General features: G+C 44.2%; 1 protein-coding gene across 1 annotated transcript in view; it reads right to left on the reverse strand.

Annotated features, from left to right (window-relative positions):
* The window catches only part of LOC126203159 (glucose dehydrogenase [FAD, quinone]), a 509,426-nt gene that overhangs the window by 100,013 nt on the left and 383,533 nt on the right, over positions 1-25,880 (reverse strand). Inside the window, exons 4-5 of the mRNA XM_049937401.1 lie at positions 15,277-15,459; positions 11,498-11,728 (exon numbers count right to left, since the gene is read on the reverse strand). Coding sequence (XP_049793358.1) covers positions 11,498-11,728; positions 15,277-15,459 — 414 coding nt within the window. The remainder of the gene's footprint in view (positions 1-11,497; positions 11,729-15,276; positions 15,460-25,880) is intronic.

Below are 25,880 nucleotides of genomic sequence, written 5' to 3' on the forward strand. Positions count from 1 at the left end.
AATGGCGTATTGTATCACAGCCGTCCACAATACGAGCACGAAGAGTCTCTACATTTGGTACCGGGGTTGCGTAGACAAGAGCTCTCAGATGCCCCCATAAACGAAAGTCACGAGGTTTGAGGTCAGGAGAGCGTGGAGGCCATGGAAATTCCGCCTGTACCAATCCATCGGTCACCGAATCTGTTGTTGAGAAGCGTACGAACACTTGGACTGAAATGTGCAGGAGCTCCATCGTGCATGAACCACATGTTGTGTCGTACTTGTAAAGGCACATGTTCTAGCAGCACAGGTAGAGTATCCCGTATGAAATCATGATAACGTGCTCCATTGAGCGTAGGTGGACGAAACTAAAATGAGCTCTAACATGGAAATTAAGCGTTTCCGGACACATGTCCACATAACAGCTTTTCTTTATTTGTGTGTGAGGAATGTTTCCTGAAAGTTTGGCCGCACTTTTTTGTAACACCCTGTATAGGCGTTGCTCTATTTGAACATGCATGCCTACACCAGTTTCTCGGGCGCTTCAGTGTACGTCGCATGCGGTCGAGCCAGTCAGTACAAGAGCTCCGGTCACTGCTTGCTGGCGGAAACTTTCCACCGCTGGGCAGCCGCACTGTAGGAACGCCAATCAGCGCGCTTGGAGGCCTCCGGTGTGGCCCTCCACGCAGGAGTGGTTGGCTTTCATACCGTGCGGCTGCCCAGTGGCAGGCAGGTTCCGCTATCATGCAGTGATTGGAACTCTGCTCTGACTGGCCGGACCGCATGTGATGTATTACCAAATACTGTAACTTCCCACGTCTGAAGATGGGATTTTATAAATATCAGTACAACTGAAGCGGATCTCTCTAAATTAATTATCATGCATGTGGGTGTCCTACGTACCAGATCTTGTGGACTGAAAGATGTACATTCCTATCAGTTCACGAAATGCGATTGAATGAGTTGCTTCTATTATTAAAGAACTTGGCGTCTCCTTTGAGAAACCTTATCCATAAACGCCGTTCTACAAATCGACTTAGTCTATAATTTCTCCTTGAATGCCGTACACCATTAGAAGTATCATTGCTGTGTCTGAAGATACCTTGCTACGAAACATTCATTCGTAGAGCGTGGTTTAAGTGACAGTATCAATTATGAGAAGTGCTACGGACTTCAAAGGGAACCGGCCAAATGTCTTTATATTCACTATCACTACTTTCCAACAACAAAGCTGTGCGTGTCGCTGTCAAAGCGATAGTAGGTTCTCTGAGCCAGTACGCAGCTCGTGGTCCAGTGGCTAGCGTTGCTCCCTCTGGATCCCGGGATCCCGGCTTCGACTGCCAGCATCGTCGGGGATTTTCTCTGTTTGTGTTTGTGTTGTCCTCATCATCTCATTATCATTCGGGTAGCGACGGGACTGGAAAGGGAAGGATTGGAACTTATAAGGTCGCTGATGACCACGATGTTGAGCGCCCCACACACCAACATCAACATCATCTCTGACCCAGAGCGACAGCTCGACAAGTAAGCACTGGCTCCCATCTGCTCCAAACAAATCACTATGGAGTCACTTGCTACAATAACCTAACTGTTTTCGTACGAGTTCCTTCTGGGCAATGGTGTTAAGTATTTATTGTGCGTGTATATGCATTCGTTGTTGTTGTGGTCTTCAGTCTAGCTTAGTGGTGTTCATTTCATAACCCCTTTCCGAGATACCGTCCATCTGTTCAGCTGATCTTCCAATTCCTTTAGACGGTACCACCATCTTCCATGAGTGTACTTACGTAGCAGTATGGATGGGATAAGATACCTGTAAGATGCTCCTTCTAGCAGCAGTTTATCGTAGGTCAGTGGAGTGACGAAGAGTACAAGGCGACTGAAAAAAAGCGCAGGTCATTTCCGTTTGTAAGAAGGGACATAGAACAAACGAACATTATTATTACAGCCATATCGCTGATGTCAGTTGTAGAATTATGGAACAGTTTTATGCTAATGTATGACAACATTTCTGGAGGACGAAAAACTCTGTAGAAATCTTCATGGATTCTGCAAACAGAGATCTGGCGAAACTCAGCTCGTTCTGTTCCTCCGTGAGATCCATAGAGCTGTATACAACAGCATTTGGGTTGATTCTGTGTTCGTTGACTTCAGGAAAGCATTTGACACCGTCCCGCACTGTCGCTTACTAAAAACGTTAGTGGGACAGAACCATTACTGAAACATCCTACCAGATTAAAATTCTGTACCGGACCAGCACTCGAACCAAGGACCCTTGCTTTTTGGGGGTGAGTGCTCTACCGACTGAGCTACACATAAAAGATCCACGACCAGCCTTCACAGCTTTACTTCCCGCCAGTGCCTCATCTCCTACTTTCCAAACTTCACAAAATTTCTCCTACACAGTTTATATGCTAATACATGTCATTTATTCCTGAATTTCACTATTCTTCAAACAATTCGTTTTATGATGAGAAATATAAGCCGTTTCATTCTGTTGTGATTCACACTGTTGTTACCTAATGTAGCAGCACTACAATTATTTTTGACGAAAGTATGAAAACACTGAGAACTTCTCGTAATAGTATTACAGATGCCTTGATGGCGTCTCTCTTTCATTACTGTACATTAAATAACACTGGGACTTTGCGTTTGAGGTGAGTTCTATGACTCAAGGTTGCAGTGTACGGAGTATTTCGAAAGGTTCGCCTCTATTCACAAAACTATGTTATGCATGAATATAGAAACTTGGGGTAATTGTTTACTTACTCATAGAGCAAGGAAACTGCTATTTTCAAATATCAATCCGATTTCACAAGGTTATATCTATTACATGTGTGTACGTTTACGTTTTTATAACTACGTTTAGGATCAAATTTTTGAGTCATCTTTCACAAAGATTTAATGCGCCCTCCACCAGACGCGCGCCAAACATCCAGAGAACAGTCAAACTCATCAAATACTTTTGTGAGGATTTCTGGAGTTAGTGCCGTTATTACTGTTCCTATGCGGCATCGCATTTCACTCTCAGTTGTTGCAAGAGGAGGCACGTTGATGAAGTCATTCACAAAATCCCTCAAACGAAAGCACATACCGTGGGATTGGAGGTCAGTAGTACGATACGAGATCTGTACGCGCCTTACGCTGGACGAGTTGTTGTGTCGTCCTCTCGATGAAAATCACACCGCACAGTGTAACTGAACTGCGCCTCTTGAAACAGAGAACGCAGAACGCTGTGTTGTCGACACAACGACGCACTCTGCGGTCTAGCTCAGCCAGGGACACACCCACCGGCAACCACATGAACCAGCTGCTTACAGCTGGCGCCACAGTAAAGTTATTGTTTTGATGCGCTAGCCAAAATTTACTCCACATTTCTATCTTCTTTCACACACGAGATACAGTCTTGTGAAACCGGATTTTGGTGTTACACTTCGCCAGCCGACCGCTCCCGCTACCAAAAGACAGCCATTGATTCGATGTTATGTCGTATATCGTGGAAGCACGCGGATGTGGGTGAACAGGAAGGCAGTACCACAACCATAACAATGGGAAGAGCCAAAATACTTCTTAATTGCGATATATTCTGCTTTCAAAATTTACAAGGAAAGAGAAAACGACTTTTCCTTCGTCATTTGTCCTTTTCAATCTGCCTCCCACGAATTCCTTTCCTGGGATAACTTATCCATCTCAGAGGAGCACTTGCAACATTCGTCACAATTATTTGTAAGATATTTTCCAGTATCTGATTACAGTGTTTAACTTCTACAGAGCAATCAAGTACTACAGAAGTTTTCCCCTGATGTCGTAATACATGTTCTATCATCCTTCTTTTTGTCCGTGTTTTACATGTGTTCCTTTCTTTGCCCATTCTACGAAGAACCTCCTCATTCCTTATCAGTACACCTAATTTTCAACATTCTTCTGTACTACCACGTTTCAAATGCTTCGATTCCTTTCTGTTCCGGTTTTCCGGATGTCCACTTAATCCTGTGCTGCAGACGTAAGTTCTCAACAGTATCTTGCTCGAATTAAGGCCTATGCTTCATACTAGTAGACTTCTCTTGCCTAGGAATGCCTTTTTTGCTAGAACTATTCTACTTTTTATGTCATCATTGGTATGTCTGTCATGGGTTATTTTGCTTCCAGGATAGCACAAGTCCTTACCTCCGTCTACTTCGTGATCGCCAGTTTTGATGTTAAGTTTGTTTCTCACTATTTTCATTTTTGCTCCTTCTCATTATTTTCTTCGTTATACTCTCCAACCATAATCCGTGCTCATTAGACTATTGCATTCAACAGATCCTTAATTTTCGTCAACCTCACTAAGGATATCAATATCATCACTGAATCCTATTTGATAGCCTTTCACCCTGAATTTTAATCTTACTGCTGAAACCTTCTTTTATTTCTGTCATTACTTCTTCGTCGAACAGATTCAACGGCAGGAGCGAAACGGCTGCGTCCCTGTCTTAAACCCTTTTTAATCAGAGCACCTCTTCGTTGGTCGTGCATTCTTACTGTACCCTTTTGGTTCTTGTACATATTGTATATTACCCGTAGGTCCCTATAGTTTATCCCTAATTTACGCTATTTGACATTGTCGAACTGTTTTTCTAGATGATCGACGAATCCTATGATCTTGATTTTTCTTAGACCTTACTTCCATTATCAACCATAACGTCAGAACCACGTCTCTGGTGCCTTTACCCGCACTGAAAACAAACTGATCGTCATTCAACAGATCCTCAGTTTTCAATTTTTCTGTATATTTTTCTTGTCAGCATCTTGAATGCGTGAGCTTTTACGCTGGTGGGGCGATAGTTTTCGCACTTATCTACCCCTGCTGGAGTCAGCTGGAATGTCGACAGCCTGATAGGTTCTACACACCAACTGAAATTCTTCTGTTGCCACTTTCTACATGGTTTTACAAATTCCGGTGGAATGATATCCCTTTCGCCCCTTTTAAATTCTGATTCTAATACTGGTTCCACTATCTTTTCCATGTCGACTCCTGTTTCTTCTTCTATCAAGTCACTAAACAAAACCTCCGATTCATAGAAGTCTTCAATCTACTCTTTCCACTTACCCGTTCACTCCTCTTCATTGAACAGAGCAATTACTATTGCAATCTTGGTGTTATCATCTTTGCTTTTAATTTCACCGAAGGTTGTATTGATGTTTTTGTATGCTGAGTCAGTCATGCCGGAGATAATTTTTTCACATTTTAATGCAGCCATTTCTCCTTAACGTCCCTGTACTGCCCATTTATTTCATTCCAGGGTGATTTATATTGCTGTATTCCTGTCTTTTCCTGAATATTTTTGTACTTACTTCTTTCGATGGTCAGTTGAAGTATTTATTGGCAGTTACCTTCCTAATACCGACGTTTCTCTGTGATTACACTTTTCAGATACGTCCACTGTTCTTCAGCTGCACTGTCTGCTGCGTTGTTCCTTATCGAAGCGTTATCTACATCTTTATGGAGCTTCAAACGCGTCTCATTATTCTTTAGTGCTTCAGTACCCCGCTTACTTCCACACTGATTCTTTCGAAGATTAAGCACTAAAATTTGAAGGTGAAAGTGCGTAATTTCATAAGTATCGAACCATCAGATGAAATAAAAGTAACAAAAATGTAAACCTCTATGAGTCTCAGACGAGCCAGAGAGAGAAATTATAACAATGAGGAGCCTATGAGACGTAATGTTACTTATAATCCGTCTTGATTGCAAAATGTTTATTCATATGACCGGTTTCGGTTCATCTAGAACCATCTTCAGATCTGATATTTCGGTTACAGGAGTAACCCGTCCAAATACAGCAACTTTCACATGCTACGTCACATCGCAGTTTCTGTATTTGTACGGGTTACCCCAGATCTGTAACGCACCATTACCTGTTTGGTCCTAACCACCAGCTGCCTCCCAGGAATGTATCCTCGTGCACGTGGCGTCCTTCTGCAAACTAAGGACTTCTGCAAACTCTACCGTTCACCGCCACCATGATGATTAACAATAATTATAATTTGAAAGATAATGCCTTAAAATTAAACTAGCCCAAAATTACTTCTGTATAGAGAGAAAAATTTTAAGCAATTTCCGTCTCCTCTCCTGTCTTAGGAACATACGCAACATGTTTTTTTTTAATTTTAATTTGTAGCTTAATTCACTAATAAAGGAAATGTGGTATCACAGGATGAATATTTTTCAACTATTGTGGATTGTTTCTACATCTACATCTGCATCACTCAGCAAGTTTTTACACTTAATTACCTGGTATGGGTTTTACCGAAAAACTTTCGCACTATCCCTGAACTTTTCCACTCCTGAACAGCGTGCGGGAAAAGAATACATAATTCCCATGCGAGCCTAATTTCTCTTATTGTATTACGATGATCAGATCTCCCTACGTCGGTGGGCGTCAAAAATATTTTCGAGTTAGGAGGAGAAAGTTGGCGGTTGAAATTTCGTGAAACGATCTCACCGCAACGAAACACGCCTTTTTGTTAATGATTGCCACCGAAACACACGTATCATATTCGTGACCCTTTCTCCTCTGTTTCATGCTAGTACTAAACGAAATTTTTCTTCGTCAGTCCTATGTGGTAAGCATACCAAATGCACAGCAATGCTACAGAAGGAAACGGACATCCGTAGTGCATGAAGTATCTGTAAGAGATCTGTTGCATCTTCGTGTTTTGACAATAAAACGCAGTCTTTGGTTCGCCTTCTCCACAAGATCATCTACATGATGATGTCTGTTTAAGTTGTTCGTAAATATAATCTCTAGATATTTACTTAAACCGACAACCCTGGAACTTGTGTGCTGCATCTGTAACTGAAGCTTGATGTACTTTTTTTACGCTTTTTTCCGGGCCAATTTTGACTTTCCGCACTGTGTAACTATCTTCACCAAATATTTTCCATTTTTAAAATTGTGACTGGTGTTATGATTTTATCAGTCGGTAAAGGACAGCAACATCTACAAAAAATCTAAGTGTCTTGCTCAGATCGTCTCCTAAATCGTTTATAGAGATAAACAAAACGCAGAGGTCCTATAACATTGCCTTACAAGGTATAATTTCTATTTTACTAACTGACAGTTACTACGAATTGCGGCCTTTCTGGCACTAAATCATGAGTCGAGTCGCACAAATGAGACAGTACCCCATAGGCACGCAGTTTGGTTAGAAGATTGTGAGGAACTGTGTCAAAAGCCTTCTAGAAATGCAGATATATCAAATCAACTTCACATTCTCTGTTAATATCACCCATTACTTCCTGGGAATAACAAAGCTACTCCGAGGTAATTAATTACGTTAGAACACAATATCTGCTCCAAAATCCTACTGTAAATCGATGTCAGTGTATGGGGCTGCAATTCAGCTGATTACCCCTATTTCCTTTCTCGAGCATTGTTGTGATTGTGCAAGTTTCGTCTTTAAGTAGAATTGTACATGCTTGCTAAGTATTGCGCTAATATGTCAGCGTCCTCCAAAAGGAGCGTAATTGGCATGCAATGTGCACCGGAGGACTTACAATTCAAATTCCTTCACTGCACCAAGGATGTCGACTTCCATTTGCCCACATACCTATCATAAGTTGAGATTTGCTGAAGAAAGATCAGTTCCATAATCTTCATTCAGTAATTTCTAAAAAGATTCCTGTTTTCATTCATACAGTTTCTCTTGATGTGACAGATAAGGTTTTCCAGGTCTCCGACGTCGACTGTTCTACGACTTCATGTTTTCCAATAAATGCAATCATAGTTCAAAAGAAAAAAATAGCGCTTCAGGACAAACTAATCCAGGGCTTCACAACATACGTGCTCGCGGAGCAAGCTGTGTGCAGCAAGGCGCGAGCACGGAGCAGCGCGAGCACGCTACCCCCACTACCGGACCAGAGGGGAGAGTGGGGAAAGTCACGTGGGGCACACAACAGCTGCCGCCAGTCAATGTAAATCCGCGGCCACCTGCAGGGATATCACTCACGAATTATTACTGCGACAAATGAAAAAAATAGAGGAGAATGTACACGTGCCACATAATTTTATTAGCTTAGTGTATGCCTCTACCATCTGTAGACACTGAAACTAAAGAATTCCACGATAATCCTATATTTTCAACACTTTCTTCAACACTACTTAAAATATCACCTCCGGTTGTAGTGTTCTTCATGGCTACTACATCGAGGAGCTCCTCCCTCACCTGAAGATCTCTATTAACACCTCTAATAAATATGGCAAGCTGCGCTGTTCCAGTGATATCAATACTTTCGTCCAGAGCTAGAGAATGCGCCATAAAATCTTTACAGATATTTGCAAGCTGGCTCTGGACGTCGTCTGTCCTGTATGCGACGAATAATGGTCATGTTAGATAATGGCACAATCCTAAACTGTTCAACTTGAGATGGACACAAATATTCCGCTGCAACTACCAAACATTCTGTTATTAAATCGCCATCAGTTAAGGGGCGCAGGGATTTTGCTAAAAGCAAAGCAATTTTGTAACCCACTCCGAGAGCAGCCTCAGTTGATTTTTCTTCATCGTCCAGATCTTCTTCGGATAGCTTCCTTTTAAGTTTAATAACTTCCTGTGCACGATCTGGTCAATCACATTTTCCACGTCCGTAGTCTTTCGCGTGGTACGACATATAATGTCGCTGCAAATTAAATTTCGTAAAAGAATTCAGCGTTTTGTGACATACTAAACATTTTGCAACACCATCTTTTTCAGTAAACAGATACAATTCCTCCCAATGGGGGTTGAACTGCGAAAGCATGGTTGGGGTTACACAACGGCGACTTCACATGATTCTTAACCAGCGAAGTGACTGTTAAGAGCTGATCGTAGTACTTCAAACGTTACACAGTCGGCGCGAATTCAATAGGCACACTGCGGCCCTATTCAAACGTGCGCGCGCATTTCCCCTCCCTCCCTATTCCGCGACCTTGCACCTGCTCGCGAGCACGTGCCTGAGCAGACGCGAGTACTCGCGCTCAAAACCGGCCAGTTGTTAAGCCCTGAACTAATCCATCATGCACATATCGCAATAGTCCGTTGCAATAGTGATGTCGAACAACAGTATCTAAACCAGTCTACCTCTACTTTTTGTTCTTCTTCTTCTTCTGCTGCTGCTGCAGCTGAATGGATGAAAGTGATATGCTACCGAGCCCGTGCCTACTTCTAGTGCTACTGATGACTGTGCAAAGCCGGATGTAGAGCTCGTGTGGTTTGTGTGTTATGTGCACAATCACACAGTCGTAGCTGTTTACTCATATGTGTGTGTGTGTGAGTGTGTGTGTGTGTGTGTGTTTTGTTGGCACAACGTGTAAGACATATTTCAGTGGTGAGCCATATTGGCACTTATCAATAGTCTCGTTAAGGGGCAACGACCTCTCTTCGGACCGAGAAATGCGAGAGGTTCTCTGGCATCGTGGTCGGCCGCGAGGGAGGGTTGATTGACTGGAATGGGCGAAGCCAGAAACGCGAGGCTCGAGAAGTGGGTCGTGAGTCGCGAGATTTGGTCGGGAAAAAGTGATGCGCTCGGAGCCCTTCTCAAGCAGAAGTATCAATGTTTTATCGGAAAATGCAATAGCTGCGTTTGTGGCGACGTAAGCACCTGTGAATCCAACCTTTTAATCAAGGTATAATTGTATGCCTCTGTCGAGAGGTTATTGAAGAAGCCTCCTGCTACTGTTTATCTCTTTATCTCTGTTGTCTTGTGAAAGACAAGAGTCCCATCTGTGGTTCGGAGATAAGATGCTGAATTTAATAGTGGGCGGTCCTTTGCAATATGTCCATGGTAATTTAAAAAGATTACTAAAGGTATCCTAATAAGGCACCAGAATAAGAGACTGGTGTTTCTCCATTACTTATTGTAACAGTCTGACGCTACTGAGCTCGTTACAGGTGCTCGCATATTATTTATGAAGCTAATGAAACGTTGATCCCAATGTATAACACTTTCTTGTTGCAAGTTAAAGGAACCCGTGTCTAAGACCTAAGTATATGAGGGCACAGTCTGTACTGATGAACTCCATGTAATGTTAAGCCAAAAATGAATTATAGACATTGGCTGTGAGTGAGCATTGATTTGAATCAATGGGGAAAGTTGAAAAATGGTGCCACACCGGGATTCGAACGCGGGTCTTCTGTTTACTAGGCAGATGCTCTGACCATTGAGCATTCTGGACACAGTGGTCATCCCAAGGGCACGAACTGCCCAAGCACGCCTCCCGTCAGAGCCAAATTCTGAACTTACCCACGCACAAGAAATATAGTGCCTCTTGCCCACTATCTTCATTACTCGCGTCATTTCGTCAATCAATTCCCGTAATAGTTCAAATCGGATGTGCATCTGCACTGGAGAGATCATCAGGCATATATATATATATATATATATATATATATATATATATATATATATATATTGTGTGTGTCTGTTCTTTCCGACATGCTGGGTTTGAAGGGTATCACAATGACAACTACGTCTGGATGGCTCAATGATCAGAGCATCTGCCTAGTACTCAGGAGCCCCCCAGTTTGAATTCCGGTCCGGCGCGAATTTTCAACTTTCTCCATTGGTTTAAATCAGTGCCAACTCGCATTCAATGTCTCTAATTCCTTTGTGTCTTAATCATAACGGTTACTGGATCAAAATGGTGTCTATTCTTTCGGATATGTCCGAAAGAACAGACACCACATATATCCATGTAATGTTGCTTCCGTGAAACGAGAAAACGCCATATACACATTCTATGCTGCTGAATTATTGGACGAGATACTGGCAGCAGTTGAGGCGTGTTGCAAGGGAAGCATTACTTTGTATCCAATTTAGATTTCCGTATTTCTGTAAATGATGTTGTAAAAAGTGTTCACCTACTAGTTGGTTCAAATGGCTCTGAGTACTATGGGACGTAACATCTGAGGTCATCAGTCCCCTAGAACTTAGAACTACTTAAACCTGACTAAACTAAGGACACCACACACATCCATGCCCGAGGCAGGATTCGGACCTGCGACCGTAGCAGCAGCGCGGTTCCTGACTGAAGAGCCCAGAATCGCTCGGTCATAGCGGCCGCCTACCTAATAGTGTCTAACCTGGTTCGGAAGAGTAGTGGGTTCCATGATAATTGTGTGATCGATAGGGGCGATGAATCAAGATTTTATTATCGTTTTATAACAGTAGTAAGTCCGGAGTTTTTATATGTTGTTTTTAACAAGTCTTGTCTATCAAACGTCCTGTTAAGTCTTTATCACAAGGTATATTACGGAAGTTAAAGTTGTAATGTGTTTTGGATAAGAATTGGCTGCAGCAGTTCAATTTTTAGTAGCTTTATCCTTTTAGCCATTCGTATAACTTGCAGCCAGTACGTTGTATTGATCATGCTATTTATACTACTGTGTAACTTGATGAATAAATTTGACTTCGTATTGTATACTCAGTCAATCGACTGCATAAGTAATCACTTCAGTTCCAGTGGTGAGATTCCGTAACAGTGGCTGAGCGGCGACTCACCTTGCCCCTGGGCCACGAGCAGCGGCGCTCGTTCTCGTTGAGGCAGGCCATCTCCTCGGGCTCGGTGCGGAAGTTCCAGTCGATGCTGCTGCCGATGAAGTTGAGGAACATGGACGGCACCTGCGCGCCCGTCGGCTCGTCCAGCCCGGCCTCGATCAGCAGCACGTTCCAGTGAGGGATCTCCGACAGCCGCGCCGCCACCACAGAGCCCGCGCTGCCGCCGCCCACCACCTGGCGACGGGCACACGATCAAAAATGGTTCAAATGGCTCTGAGGTCATTAGTCCCCTAGAACTTAGAACTACTTAAACCTAACTAACCTAAGGACATCACACACATCCATGCCCGAGGCAGGATTCGAACCTGCTACCGTAACGGTCTCGCGGTTGTAGACTGCAGCGCCTAGAACCGCACGGCCACTTCGGCCGGCTGATCAGCGAACACTCTATGTTAAGCACAGTCACCAGGAATCACCTTTTGGACATTATAGGTCTCCTTACTTCACCGAGCGCGATGGCATAGTCGTTAGCGCACTGGTTTCGCATTCGGGAGGACGACGGTTCAAACCTGCGTCCGGCCATTGTGATTTAGATTTTCCTGGTTTCCCTAAATTGCTTCCGGCAAATGCCGGGATGGTTTCTTCGAAAGGGCGTGGCCGATTTCCTTCCCGAACCTTCCCTCATCCGATAACCTCGTTGTTTGGTCCCCTCGCCCAAATCAACCAATCTTCTTACTTCCTGCGTTTGTCAAGAAAAATTGGAGAGAAATTCCGCATTTTCTAAGACACTATATGATTATTTTTGTTTTATCCAAAAATTTGAGCGTTCTCTAAGTTACTTTCCGTGGGTTTTACTGTTTTCTGAAAATCATTAAGACACGTTAACATCTTTTCGAGCTTATTATAATTTCTACTTGAATCTATTTACATGTGCTAAGGAGCAGTAAGTAGACGTTACATATCACGGCAGTTTACATGAACTTGACTCAGAGTTGGCGCAATAAATGTTGTACGTTTATGCTATGATGTAAATAAGATCTAGGATACTCATTTGGAAATATGATATACAGTTGTCCACATACATCAAATTACTAAACTCCTACCGAACAGGCCATGAAGGCCAAACGGTACCTACCGGCCGTCGTGTCGTCCTCAGCCCACAGGCGTCACTGGATGCGGATATGGAGGGGCATGTGGTCAGCACACCGCTCTCCCGGGCGTATGTCAGTTTCCGAGACCGGAGCCGCTACTTCTCAGTCAAGTAGCTCCTCAGTTTGCCTCACAAGGGCTGAGTGCACCCCGCTTGCCAACAGCGCTCGGCAGACCGGATGGTCACCCATCAAAGTGCAAGCCCATCCCGGCAGCGCTTAACTTCGGTGATCTGACGGGAACGGTGTTACCACTGCGGCAAGGCCGTTGGGCATACCCCAAATTACACTATCAGATATTTACATTGTATTCTACAGCTTATCATCTGTTATTCATCCATTTCAAACTGAAAACCTCTGTATCGCGTTACTTAGCGTCTTTGTAGTAAGTTGCTCATTCTATGTCCTTACTTCCCTTGTTTCAAACGTGTTAAAACAAATATTTCTTATGTTAACTCAGTATTTTTTTATTTATTTTTTCGTCTGCAGCTCGTGGTCTAGCGGCCGTCGTTGCTGCCTTTGGATCACGCGATCCCGGGTTCGATTTCCGGCCGTGTGGGGGATTTTCTCCGCCCTGGGACTGGGTGTCTATGTTGTCGTCATTTCATCATCGTTCGGGAAAGTGGCAAGACCGGACAGTGGAAAGATTGGGCATTCGTACGGGCGCCGATAACCACGCAGTCGAGCGCCCCACAAACCAAATATCATCGTCGCCGTTTTTAACTGTTACACATAAACTTCACATACTTCTTCGCCGATGCCATGATTGCATTTTGATCGGTGGCCGTCAGTTTCAGCACGTTTTGTAAGATACAGTACAAATGGTACCTCCATTGTTTCAAAGATGGTGTTTGCACTTACCTTCAACTAACACACTACTGGCTATTAAAACTGCTACACCACGAAGATGACGCGCTACAGGTGCGAAATTTAACCGACAGGAAGAAGATGCTGTGATTTGCAAATGATTAGCTTCTCAGAGCATTCACACAAGGTTGGCGCCGGTGGCGACACCTACAACGTGCTGACATGAGGAAAGTTTCCAACCGATTTCTCATACACAAACAGCAGTTGACCGGCGTTGCCTGGCCTGGTGAAACGTTGTTGTGATGCCTCGTGTAAGGAGGAGAAATGCGTACCATCACGTTTCCGACTTTGAAAAAGGTCGGGTTGTAGCCAATCGCGATTGCGGTTTATCCTATCGCGACATTGCAGCTCGCGCTGGTCGAGATCCAATGACTGTTAGCAGAATATGGAATCGTTGGGTTCAGGAGGGTAATACGGAACGCCGTGGTGGATCCCAACGGCCTCGTATCACTAGCAGTCGAGATGACAGGCATCTTATCCGCATGGCTGTAAGGGATCGTGCAGCCACGTCTCGATCCCTGAGTCAACAGATGGAGACGTTAGCAAGACAACAAACATCTGCACGAACAGTTCGACGACGTTTGCAGCAGCATGGACTATGAGCTCGGAGACCATGGCTGCGGTTACCTTCGACGCTGCATCACAGAAACGAGCGCCTGCGATGGTGTACTCAACGACGAACCTGGGTGCACGAATGGCAAGAAGTCATTTTTTCGGGTGAATCAGGTTCTATTTACAGATTCATGATGGTCGCATCCGTGTTTGGCGACATCGCGGTGAACGCACGTTGGAAGCGTGAATTCGTCGTCGCCCTACTGGCGTATCACCTGGCGTGATGGTATGGGGTGCCATCCGTTACACGTCTCGGTCACCTCTTGTTCGCACTGACCGCACTTTGAACAGTGGACGTTACATTTAAGATGTGTTACGACCCGTGGCTCTACCCTTCACTCGATCCCTGCGAAACCCTACATTTCAGCAGGATAATGCACGACTGCATGTTGCAGGACCTGTACAGGCCTTTTTGGATACAGAAAATGTTCAACTGCTGTCCTGGCCAGCACATTCTTCAGATCTCTCACCAACTGAAAACGTCTGGTCAATGGTGGCCGAGCAACTGGCTCGTCACAATACGCCAGTCACTACTCTTGATGAACTGTGGTATCGTGTTGAAGCTGCATGGGCAGCTGTATCTGTACACGCCATTCAAGCTCTGTTTGACTCAATGCCTAGGCGTATAAAGGCCGTTATTACGGCCAGAGGTGGTTGTTCTGGGTACTGATTTCTCAGGATCTATGCACCCAAATTGCGTGAAAATGTAATCACATGTCAGTTCTAGTATAATATATTTGTTCAATGAATACTCGTTTATCATCTGTATTTCTTCTTGGTGTAGCAATTTTAATGGCCAGTAGTGTATAAATAAAAAAGCACTACACGTTATTGTGATTTTAATCCTATTATATCCTTAAGATGGCTTCTCAGGTTATCTGCCTCAATTCGTCCAGTAGAGCATTCTCCGTTAAATTTTTGCACGCTCTTACAAAAAACAATTAATGAAAATCGTATCCGATTCGTCGTGTAAGTCGTACACAGTAGGGACTAGAGGAAATAGATGTAATCTTAGTTTCGAAGGCCTGTCTTCTTGCTGAGGATATTGATACGAATACGTACACATGTGGATAGATACTTACTTTCTAAAAAGACTCGTTAACTTTCAGAAAGCGAACTTGTAATAAAGCAACAGGTAATGATGCAAGAACGTACCACGAAATCGTACTCGACGTCTGGTCGCCGCCGACTGGTGGGTCGGCCGCAGGGGTCCTCGAGGTCGCACTGCGAGCGGATGAAGACCTCGAGCAGCCCCATGAAGAGCATGAAGCTGGAGCCGCCGCACGTGGACGCCAGCGTGGGGCCCGGCGGCTGCGACACGGGGCAGTTGCAGTTCATCTGCGGGTTACACAGAGCGGCGCAGGTCAGCACTCAGCAGGCAGTATGGAAACAAAGCATCACCAGGTAACTGGCTGCAAGGCTACTAAATTGTTGTATAAAACGGATATTTGACCAAGGGCTCCTTCTTTATTTAAAAACCCAAAGTTTACTATGTTTGCTTTTAAAAGTCATGTGTTGTATGCTGGAATTCATGACATGCTCTACACATGAGACGTGGTCATTATTTAAGTAATGACAGATGTGACGTTGTGGCATAAACTACGCACATTAAAAAAAGTTTGGCATCTCTTCGGGTCCGAGAGTTCCGGAATAGAGATCAACTTAAATATCATTTCCGCCCTATTTATTGCTTATGAAAACTACACATTGCATGATGTACCATCATACAGCGAGATGTTCAGAGGTGTTGGTCCAGATTGCTGTACACACCGGTACCTTAACACACAGTAGCAAGCCCTCTTGCATTGATGCATGCCTATATTCGTCGTGGCATACTACCCACAATTTCATCAACGCACTGTTGGTCCACATTGTCCCACTCCTTAACGACGATTCGGCTTAGATTCCTCAGAGTGGTTGGTGGGTCACGTCGTCGATAAACAGCCCTTTTCAATCTGTCCCAGGCATGTTCGATATGGTTCATGTCTGCAGAACATGCTGGTCACTCTAGTCGAGCAATGTCGTTATCCTGAAGGAAGTCATTCACAAGATGTGCACGATGTGGGCGCGAATTCTAGTCCATGAAGATGAATGCCTCGCCCATATGCTGCCGATACCGTTGCACTATTGGTTGGAGGATGGCATTCACGTATCGTACAGCCGTTACGGCGCCTTCCATAACCACGAGCGGTGTACGGTGGCCCCACATAATGCCACCCCAAAACAGCGGGGAACCTCCACCTTGCTGCACTCGCTGGACAGTGTGTCTGGCTGAAGGCTTATGCGACATTCATCGGTGAAGATAACGAGATGCCAATCATGAGCAGTCCATTGGCCATGTTGTTGGGCCCATCTGTACCGCGCTGCATGATGTCGTGGTTGCAATGATGGACCTCGCTATGAACGTCGGGAGTGAATTTGCGCTTCATGCAGCCTATTATGCACATTTTGAGTCGTAACACGACGTCCTTAGGTAGCGCTTGGGCGGCCTGAACGAGGCATGCCATTGACAGTTTCTGTGTATCTGTATCTCCTCCATGTCCGAACAACATCGCTTTGGTTCACTCCGAGACACCTGGACACTTCCCTTGTTGAGAGCCCTTCCTGGCACAAAGTAACAATGCTGACGGGATCGAACCACGGTACTGACCGTCTAGGCATGGTTGAACTACAGACAGCACGAGCCGTGTACCTCCGTCCTGGTGGAATCACTGGAGCTGATCGGCTGTCGGATCCTCTCCGTCTGTACATGCATGGTTTTTTTACAACTTTGGGCGGGTTTAGTGACACCTCTGAACAGTCAAAGGGACTGCGTCTATGATACAATATCCAGTAAACGTCTATCTTCAGGAGTTTTGGGAACTGGGGTGAGGCAAAACTTTTTTTGATGTGTTCATTTTAGCCCTGATCCGTGAAGATGATCTGTAATTGAAACTTGTCGATATTTGGGTTTTTAAATAACAAAGCAGCTGATGGTCAAACATGCATTTTATACATTGCTTGACGGCTGTTAATAGTCACCTTCCAAAAATTGTCACTAAGTTGTTATCTTATGAAATTGAATAGGCCGTATTCATTCCATCGTACCATCATACCATCAAGATCCGGGGCTGGGATTTACGTTCGTGTGGAATTCATTGAAGTAAATTAATAAGAGATGGAACAAATCCCGCATGGTGCACACCGTTGTAGAAACAACGAAAAAAGCATGCCACATTTAATATCCAGGACTGGTGACGCGTTTACAAACAGTCGAAGTTTAGTGTAGACTTCAGGGCGGGGTGCTTCTAATAGGTTACACAACGAAACCCAACATCGAGAGCTGGCAGAAAACCCAGAGATGTTTTGGTCTTATGTAAAGGTCAAGGTGGTTATAACTTCTGATACTTGAGAAGGCCCTCATGCAAAACGAGAGGCGGGAGGGTAATGAAACCTTCTGGAAACATTTCTAAGTAGATGCGGAAGACAAACAACATACAAACCATTGAAGAAATCTTTTCTAATTTCTTCATGAGAGGGGAACATTTGTTAACCTCGTACAATGTTCACGTTCCAGGTTACGAACGTTGCTTAGTGTGGCGACCATACACATCTACGACAGGCTGCAACCGCCCTCGAGATACCATTTCTGAATCGTCCCCTTTTCTAACGGCGGACCATGAATCTTCAGCTGTCGTGAAATAGCTCGTGCCCTGTTTGAAGATGGTAGATTGCGTCCAGCATTCTGAGGCATGATAATAACTTCTTCAACAATATATGACGCAGTTGACCATCGGCGTCTCGTAGGAGCATGTCGCAAATGGCCAGTTAATTTTAACTTCCTTACCATCTTCGTCAACTCTGGTGCGGAAAGAGGACCTCTCTGTATTGCTTTACTGCATCGATACTCACTAATAGCAGCAGCCCTGTTGCTGTTGTTTTGATACAGCAGCCTTAAGAGTAAAGCCCTGCTCACGTTGTCAGACCGATATTGACTATCTACAACTGTAATGCACACTGGATCACCGTCCCAGTACCGGCTCCTAATGGCAAGCCACGGCACTATCGCCACTAAGAACGCAAATACTGCAGCGCACAGCTTCTATACCATTTCTAAAAGTTGTGTACCTATACCGTAAAAAGTTTTCCGTTTACATTGGCTCAAGTAGCGGAAATGGTAACCACCAGTAAGACACAATCAATAACTGCCCAATAGCAATGGTAAAGTTACCACAAAAGCAGAATTAGTGAACACTGTTTTCCGAAATCTTTTCACTAAAGAAGATGCATTAAACACACCAAAAGTGTAATCGCGAACAGCTGTCAACACGATTCGTCTGGAAGGAGAAAGTATTTCCTGCACCTTAAGATAGGCAGTCCAACGTCCATGGCCTGTTCCTGGGGCAGATGAAGTACGAGGCTTATTCGGAAAGTAAGGAACGATCGGTCACGAAATGGAAAATACGGTGAAAATCTCATGAAGCTTTGCACAGATGCGTTGGGCACTGTGTCTAGCACGCCTGTCGATCGCATCATGTCGCTCTTTTCAGTTCTGAGTTCACAGAGAGAACGTAAAGATGGCTAGAAATTAGCGTCTCCCGCCAAGTATGAGGGCCTGGTGAAAGATATCGCCTGGAGCTATGAAATCCACATAACGTGCAGTTCTTTCTACACAACAATTCTCGGCCGTACTCTGCAGGGGCAATGAAGATGCTCCTGCAGCGTTTTCGATGAAGAGTTTGATCACTCAAAAGACAGCCCGTAATTGGCTACCCCTGAGGTTCATCTCTGCTCAAATGAAGCGCTGGCCATGAAGACAACAGTTTGAAACAGACTGCGAGCTGCAGTCCAGAGTAGAAAATTGACTAAAAGCACTGGCGCCTGTCTTCTATAACAAGGGAATTGAAAAATTGGAACAGTGATACAACAGATGTCTAAGTGTGAGCGGCGACTGTGTAGAGAAGTAGCTGGAAGGTGTAGCTAACTGTTGCAAATAAAACAGTTTTGATTTTCACTGTAGTTTCCATTTCTCGACCTGTCGTTCCTTACTTTCCGAATAGCCCTCCTACGTTGGACAGCCTATCTCAAGGAACACGAAATAGTTTCTGGGACAGTTTTATCTTACCATGGGAAACTGCTCAATCAACGAAAGACTAGAAAGTTTCACAGGTCATACCAATACGTAAGAAAGGAATTCGACGCAATCCGCAGAATTATACACTTAAATCACTGACATCGATCTGTAGTAAGATCTTGTTACATATATTCTGCGTTCTAACATTACTCAATATCTCTAAGAAAACGCTTCATTGACCCATAAATAGCATGGATTCAGAAAATATTTTTGCGTTAGATACAACTTGCTTTTATTCACACGAAGTAATGAGTGCGAGCGACATGGGACCTCAAGTTTATTCCGTATTTCTAGATTTCCAAAACGTCTTTGTCACCGTCCCTCACAAGTGGCTTACCTGTGAAATATCGTCTCTGATGTGCAAAACGTCAGTTCCTGACAAAAAGGTCACAGTTTGTAGTAAATGGTCAGAAATCATCTAGTGAAACCGAATTTATACCTGGGCTTCCACAAGAAAGCATTACAGGCCCTCTGCTGTTCTTAATCTATATACAGAGTTATTGAACTATATGAAATAAAATCGTCATTACCTCTGAACGGTTTGCGTTAGGATGTTCAAACTGCACGATTGGCCGCGGGGCATGATGGGAATTTCTTTAGCGACGAGGCCCACTTTCATTTTGATGGGTTCGTCAATAAGCAAATTTGGCGCATGATCAAAGACAGCTCATGTTGTATTATCACAGAACATGGAGAGAATTTCGCAGATATGACAAGATAGTTGAGAAGGCGATCATCAGAAACGTTTTCCTTACGTCGAGATCTTTGTACGTAATTTCAGTCACCAATGTCCTCCAAATGCCAGAATATGTTGCCAAGTTTCATCTAAATAAGGAGGAATGACCGTCGTGATAAAATAAGAAAAACCAGAGCTCATGTAGAAATATTTAGATCTTCACTTTTCTCACGTGCTATACTAGATAGGAATGTCTGAGGAACAATATGAAAGGTGTTATATGCACCATGTGTCAGACATTTGTGGGGCTTTCAGAGTAATACTGTAGATTTAGAAATGTTCTCCATTCTACTTGAAAATGCCTAAAAAGTTAAAATAGCAGTTGTAGATATGAATACTACATTCAGACGTGACAATGGTGACTTACTAAAAATATATCAAGTACGTTCAACTGGGTGCTCTATCAGAAACACTGATAGACCTATCAAGTTTTTGGGACTATACGGTGTTGTGAACCCTTCAACTTCTGTTTCACTATGTAAGTGGAGCTTCTGTTTGATTTAATAATACACTCCTGGAAATTGAAATAAGAACACCGTGAATTCATTGTCCCAGGAAGGGGAAACTTTATTGACACATTCCTGGGGTCAGATACATCACATGATCACACTGACAGAACAACAGGCACATAGACACAGGCAACAGAGCATGCACAATGTCGGCACTAGTACAGTGTATATCCACCTTTCGCAGCAATGCAGGCTGCTATTCTCCCATAGAGACGATCGTAGAGATGCTGGATGTAGTCCTGTGGAACGGCTTGCCATGCCATTTCCACCTGGCGCCTCAGTTGGACCAGCGTTCGTGCTGGACGTGCAGACCGCGTGAGACGACGCTTCATCCAGTCCCAAACATGCTCAATGGGGGACAGATCCGGAGATCTTGCTGGCCAGGGTAGTTGACTTACACCTTCTAGAGCACGTTGGGTGGCACGGGATACATGCGGACGTGCATTGTCCTGTTGGAACAGCAAGTTCCCTTGCCGGTCTAGGAATGGTAGAACGATGGGTTCGATGACGGTTTGGATGTACCGTGCACTATTCAGTGTCCCCTCGACGATCACCAGTGGTGTACGGCCAGTGTAGGAGATCGCTCCCCACACCATGATGCCGGGTGTTGGCCCTGTGTGCCTCGGTCGTATGCAGTCCTGATTGTGGCGCTCACCTGCACGGCGCCAAACACGCATACGACCATCATTGGCACCAAGGCAGAAGCGACTCTCATCGCTGAAGACGACACGTCTCCATTCGTCCCTCCATTCACGCCTGTCGCGACACCACTGGAGGCGGGCTGCACGATGTTGGGGCGTGAGCGGAAGACGGCCTAACGGTGTGCGGGACCGTAGCCCAGCTTCATGGAGACGGTTGCGAATGGTCCTCGCCGATACCCCAGGAGCAACTGTGTCCCCAATTTGCTGGGAAGTGGCGGTGCGGTCCCCTACGGCACTGCGTAGGATCCTACTACGGTCTTGGCGTGCATCCGTGCGTCGCTGCGGTCCGGTCCCAGGTCGACGGGCACGTGCACCTTCCGCCGACCACTGGCGACAACATCGATGTACTGTGGAGACCTCACGCCCCACGTGTTGAGCAATTCGGCGGTACGTCCACCCGGCCTCCCGCATACCCACTATACGCCCTCGCTCAAAGTCCGTCAACTGCACATACGGTTCACGTCCACGCTGTCGCGGCATGCTAGCAGTGTTAAAGACTGCGATGGAGCTCCGTATGCCACGGCAAACTGGCTGACACTGACGGCGGCGGTGCACAAATGCTGCGCAGCTAGCGCCATTCGACGGCCAACACCGCGGTTCCTGGTGTGTCCGCTGTGCCGTGCGTGTGATCATTGCTTGTACAGCCCTCTCGCAGTGTCCGGAGCAAGTATGGTGGGTCTGACATACCGGTGTCAATATGTTCTTTTTTCCATTTCCAGGAGTGTAGAACTTTTTATATCGGTGCAGACGTGCACTTGACATCAGATGGCCTCTAAGAATGAAGTTACAATACACAGAAATCGATCGCATTGTAAGTTAACGCTCATTATTACAGTGCAGCAGACTGGAGACAATTATGTTGATGAAACAGCCTGCAGCTGTGTCTCCCATCCCCGTCATTTTAGTTACTCAATTGCTCATGGATTCCGTAAAAGAATGTTCTGTTCTGAGGTTCCAGTTATGCCATATTGACGAACAATAAATAGTCACCGCAGATAGAGAAAGGTTTGGAACATGGTATTTTGTATACATTTGGTTCTCATTCAGTTAGCTACTGTGCTGTCACGTAAAGTTAGTTGGTAATCTTTGAAATATGTTGACAATGAATTGCTCTGTGACACAGCACAAATCAAAAATTTCCAGTAGAACTACTTCTGCAAATAATTTGTATTACAACTAAACCCATTTCATTTCTGGTAGACGTAAAATTGGTCAGTCACAGTACTCTTTGAGGTTTGCGTTTAATTGACATCGAAGATTTTGTAGAGAGAATGTATTACGAGGTCGAGAGAAATGGTTTAGAGAAATAGTTATCCGGACTCAGGTTTTCCACAGTTATCTTAAACCAATTACAGTGAATGTCCGGTGATTTTTGAATAGTTCTTCCACAGGAGGACAGTGCACTTTACACAGATCACATAGCGTTTTATTCGCTGCTCCAAGCCGCTAGGTGGAAATCTGTAAAGATCTCATTATAACTAATTTCCCCCACTTAAGTATCCCGAGACATTTAGCATTTCTTTCTTCAGTACTTACTGCTGTAGGCAGATGTTGTTGCACCCTGAATTCTGCACTTAGGATAAATTTCTTTGTGGGCTTCTCTTGTTCCGGACGAACGCTTTTGACATGACACTCGATTTTTGAGTCACTTTTTGGTATCTGATAATGAGACTGTTTCGTCTTGAAATCGATTATGCATGAATACAACAACATTGAAAGTGATTCAGCTACGCGAAAAGGGACATTCTTGCCCAAAATAAATTAAACAACTGCTGAGCCCATATGAATACCCGACACATAATGAAATCTGCGGAATAAAACAAACGAAAAGAGAGAGGGGTGTGCCGGCCGAAGTGGCCGTGCGGTTAAAGGCGCTGCAGTCTGGAACCGCAGGACCGCTACGGTCGCAGGTTCGAATCCTGCCTCGGGCATGGATGTTTGTGATGTCCTTAGGTTAGTTAGGTTTAACTAGTTCTAAGTTCTAGGGGACTAATGACCTCAGAAGTTGAGTCCCATAGTGCTCAGAGCCATTTGAACCATTTGAGAGAGGGGTGTAAGCACTTTACAGCTATATGCATTTTAAGACACAAATGGACCAGATTTTTCTTGGTATTGTCGTCTTTCATGCACAGATGAAATGTTAAAACAAAACTATGAACCTCTTTCCCTACTGACGGTTTTAAGGTACTGATATCATCTGCTTCGACTGGCTTTAGTTTGAGATCGTGAGTAGATATTACGGAGTTTAAGAAAGATACCTTCAACATAAATCAGAATAACAGCTTATATGAACTTTTAATGGAAGGCACGGGGTTTTGTAATAACGTCATATGCTAATCTGACAGGAGTTGAACGGGAACTTGATGGAAACATTAAATCGGTAAATGCATTCTGTAAGTAGCAGTGGAAGTAACGAGCGCGGAAACTACGTGGTGACACACCCGGTAATTAGAACTCTACCAGAGCAGTTTGTGGGAGTTGAGGAAAAACGTCATTCTCACTCGCGAACCTGCAGTGTGACTTCATTCTTGTTTCTCTCAGGACTGCTGGCCTCATATTCTCAGCTTTTCACTCTCATGAGCGAACGTAATGAGAAAGCTTGTCCGGTCACGGAAGCCTAGCCTAAGTTAAACAAGTCTGCTGAGACTTAAGTTGCTTCGTGCTGCAGCTGCGAATATGTCGAATGGAATTTGTGGAGCAGTAACTGTAGTCTGCGTGACACTCCGCGCTTTCCCTCGTAGTCAAATTCATGTGGGCACCAAAGCCGTTCTACTGATAAACCATCGGCCCTTCTTTTTGTAGCTTCTGCCGGTGCAGGCTTGACTTATATTAAAATTTGCAGACGCCGTTTCTTTTCCCGTTTATATAATCCTCATGTTTGTCATCTAATGTTACCTTCTTTCAGGATTGACATTCGACGGGAGCGGGCTTAAAATCCTCGTTCTGCCACCCTGCATCGGAATTTCTTATCCTAAATCACTTACGGAGAAAGTCTGCCTGTCCCTTTGAACAGGCGTCCAACTACCTTTACACTTTTACAATGAATCTAAATGCAAAAGACTCAGACGTCGATGAGGCAGTTGCTAATTTTCCTTCCTTCCTTTTGGTTCATCTAAGAGTACTGCCACATGCAGTAATTGAAATGACATGCCTTTGAAACACACTAGACTTTGCCCAACGAAATTAATAGTTCTTGGTACCGGAATATCAATTTTCCTTTTCTTGTGCAAATATTAATACAACAAATAGCGTACATCTCTCCAAGTAAGCAGTAGCCCTCAGCTAACGCTAAAAACTGGAAGATAGGCTAAAACTGAAATATAAAGTAGGAAAATTAATAATAGTGAGTGTAACATATGTAAAGAAGATAGACTAGGCTCCTCAGGAAGTGGAGCGCTTACGGCAAGAAGCTGAAATATTGAATATAGTAAGGCCCAAAATGAATCCGATTGCTGTGTACGATTTTAGCTGGTGCCAGATTCAAAGTCAACCTGATTTCATGGAGTGAGAATGTTATGGCTATGCAATAGTAGAAATGAGTCACAAGTTCACTAGCATTGATCGGGAACAAAGTTAACGTAAGTTAAAGTTGGTATCGAAGGGCTTACGATATAATACTTGTCGCGTACAAATGACGCAACCGATTCTGGAGAGAAATTAGACGTCCTGGTGATAAACGGCTGTAGCCTTATCGAGAGCATCATCTAAGTAACAGAAATTACACACCACGACACTACTACAATAACGACTGTGACCAATCGAGAAAAGCTCGCCGACAAATCTAGGCCGATAATTGCGTTTGGCAGTGCAACCGCTAACCTCCTATGAGTGTTTACATACGAGATGAGAATATTTGCCAATTTATTAAGTTTCCCAAATCTTGGGAATTACGTTAAATCTGCCGTGGATCCGTTTGGTATTGAAACTGATGGCTCTGAGCACTGTGGGATTTAACATCTATGGTCATCAGTCCCCTAGAACTTAGAACTACTTAAACCTAACTAACCTAAGGACAGCACACAACACCCAGTCATCACGAGGCAGAGAAAATCCCTGACCCCGCCGGGAATCGAACCCGGGAACCCGGGCTATTGAAACTGATGACAGACAGAAAGAAGAAATGTTAAATTCCGTAATCAAAAATTTATTTACGCTTGTGAATACTACCTTTCCCAACATTGAAGACCATTTACTAAAGCGAACAAATTACCAGACCCTGAAAGAATTACTTTTGTATTGAGTACTCTGCGAAATTGGTTCCTTATGGTTCCTTATGATTTCTTTCCTGTCTCATACTGATTGAGATTGTTTTGCGTAGCGAACAGTCCCGCATGACTGGGAAAGAGGACAACTCACTCCTGTCTACGAAAATGGTAAAAGAAAGCAAGCACAGAATTATAGACCAATATACCTGACGACTCTTTGCTGCTGGATCCTTGAGCATATTCTAATCTCATGCACTATTACGTTGCTGGAGGTATTAAACGTATATTAAATTTTCAGATATGTGCTATACATCACACAAAAATTTAAAGTCTACCAGACCGTGACTGTAATCTCAAGATTATTTGCACAGTAATTATAAAATTTAGGAGGTTGTCGTGATTTTAGCCTAAAATATCTTTTACAAGAGCTGTACAGCGTGACTTCTTGAAGAAAGTTCAAAGATCCAATACGTCTACAGGGCAAAACCAAGATTT

Source organism: Schistocerca nitens, chromosome 9, assembly GCF_023898315.1.
Source record: "Schistocerca nitens isolate TAMUIC-IGC-003100 chromosome 9, iqSchNite1.1, whole genome shotgun sequence".
Taxonomy (NCBI): Eukaryota; Metazoa; Arthropoda; class Insecta; order Orthoptera; family Acrididae; genus Schistocerca; species Schistocerca nitens.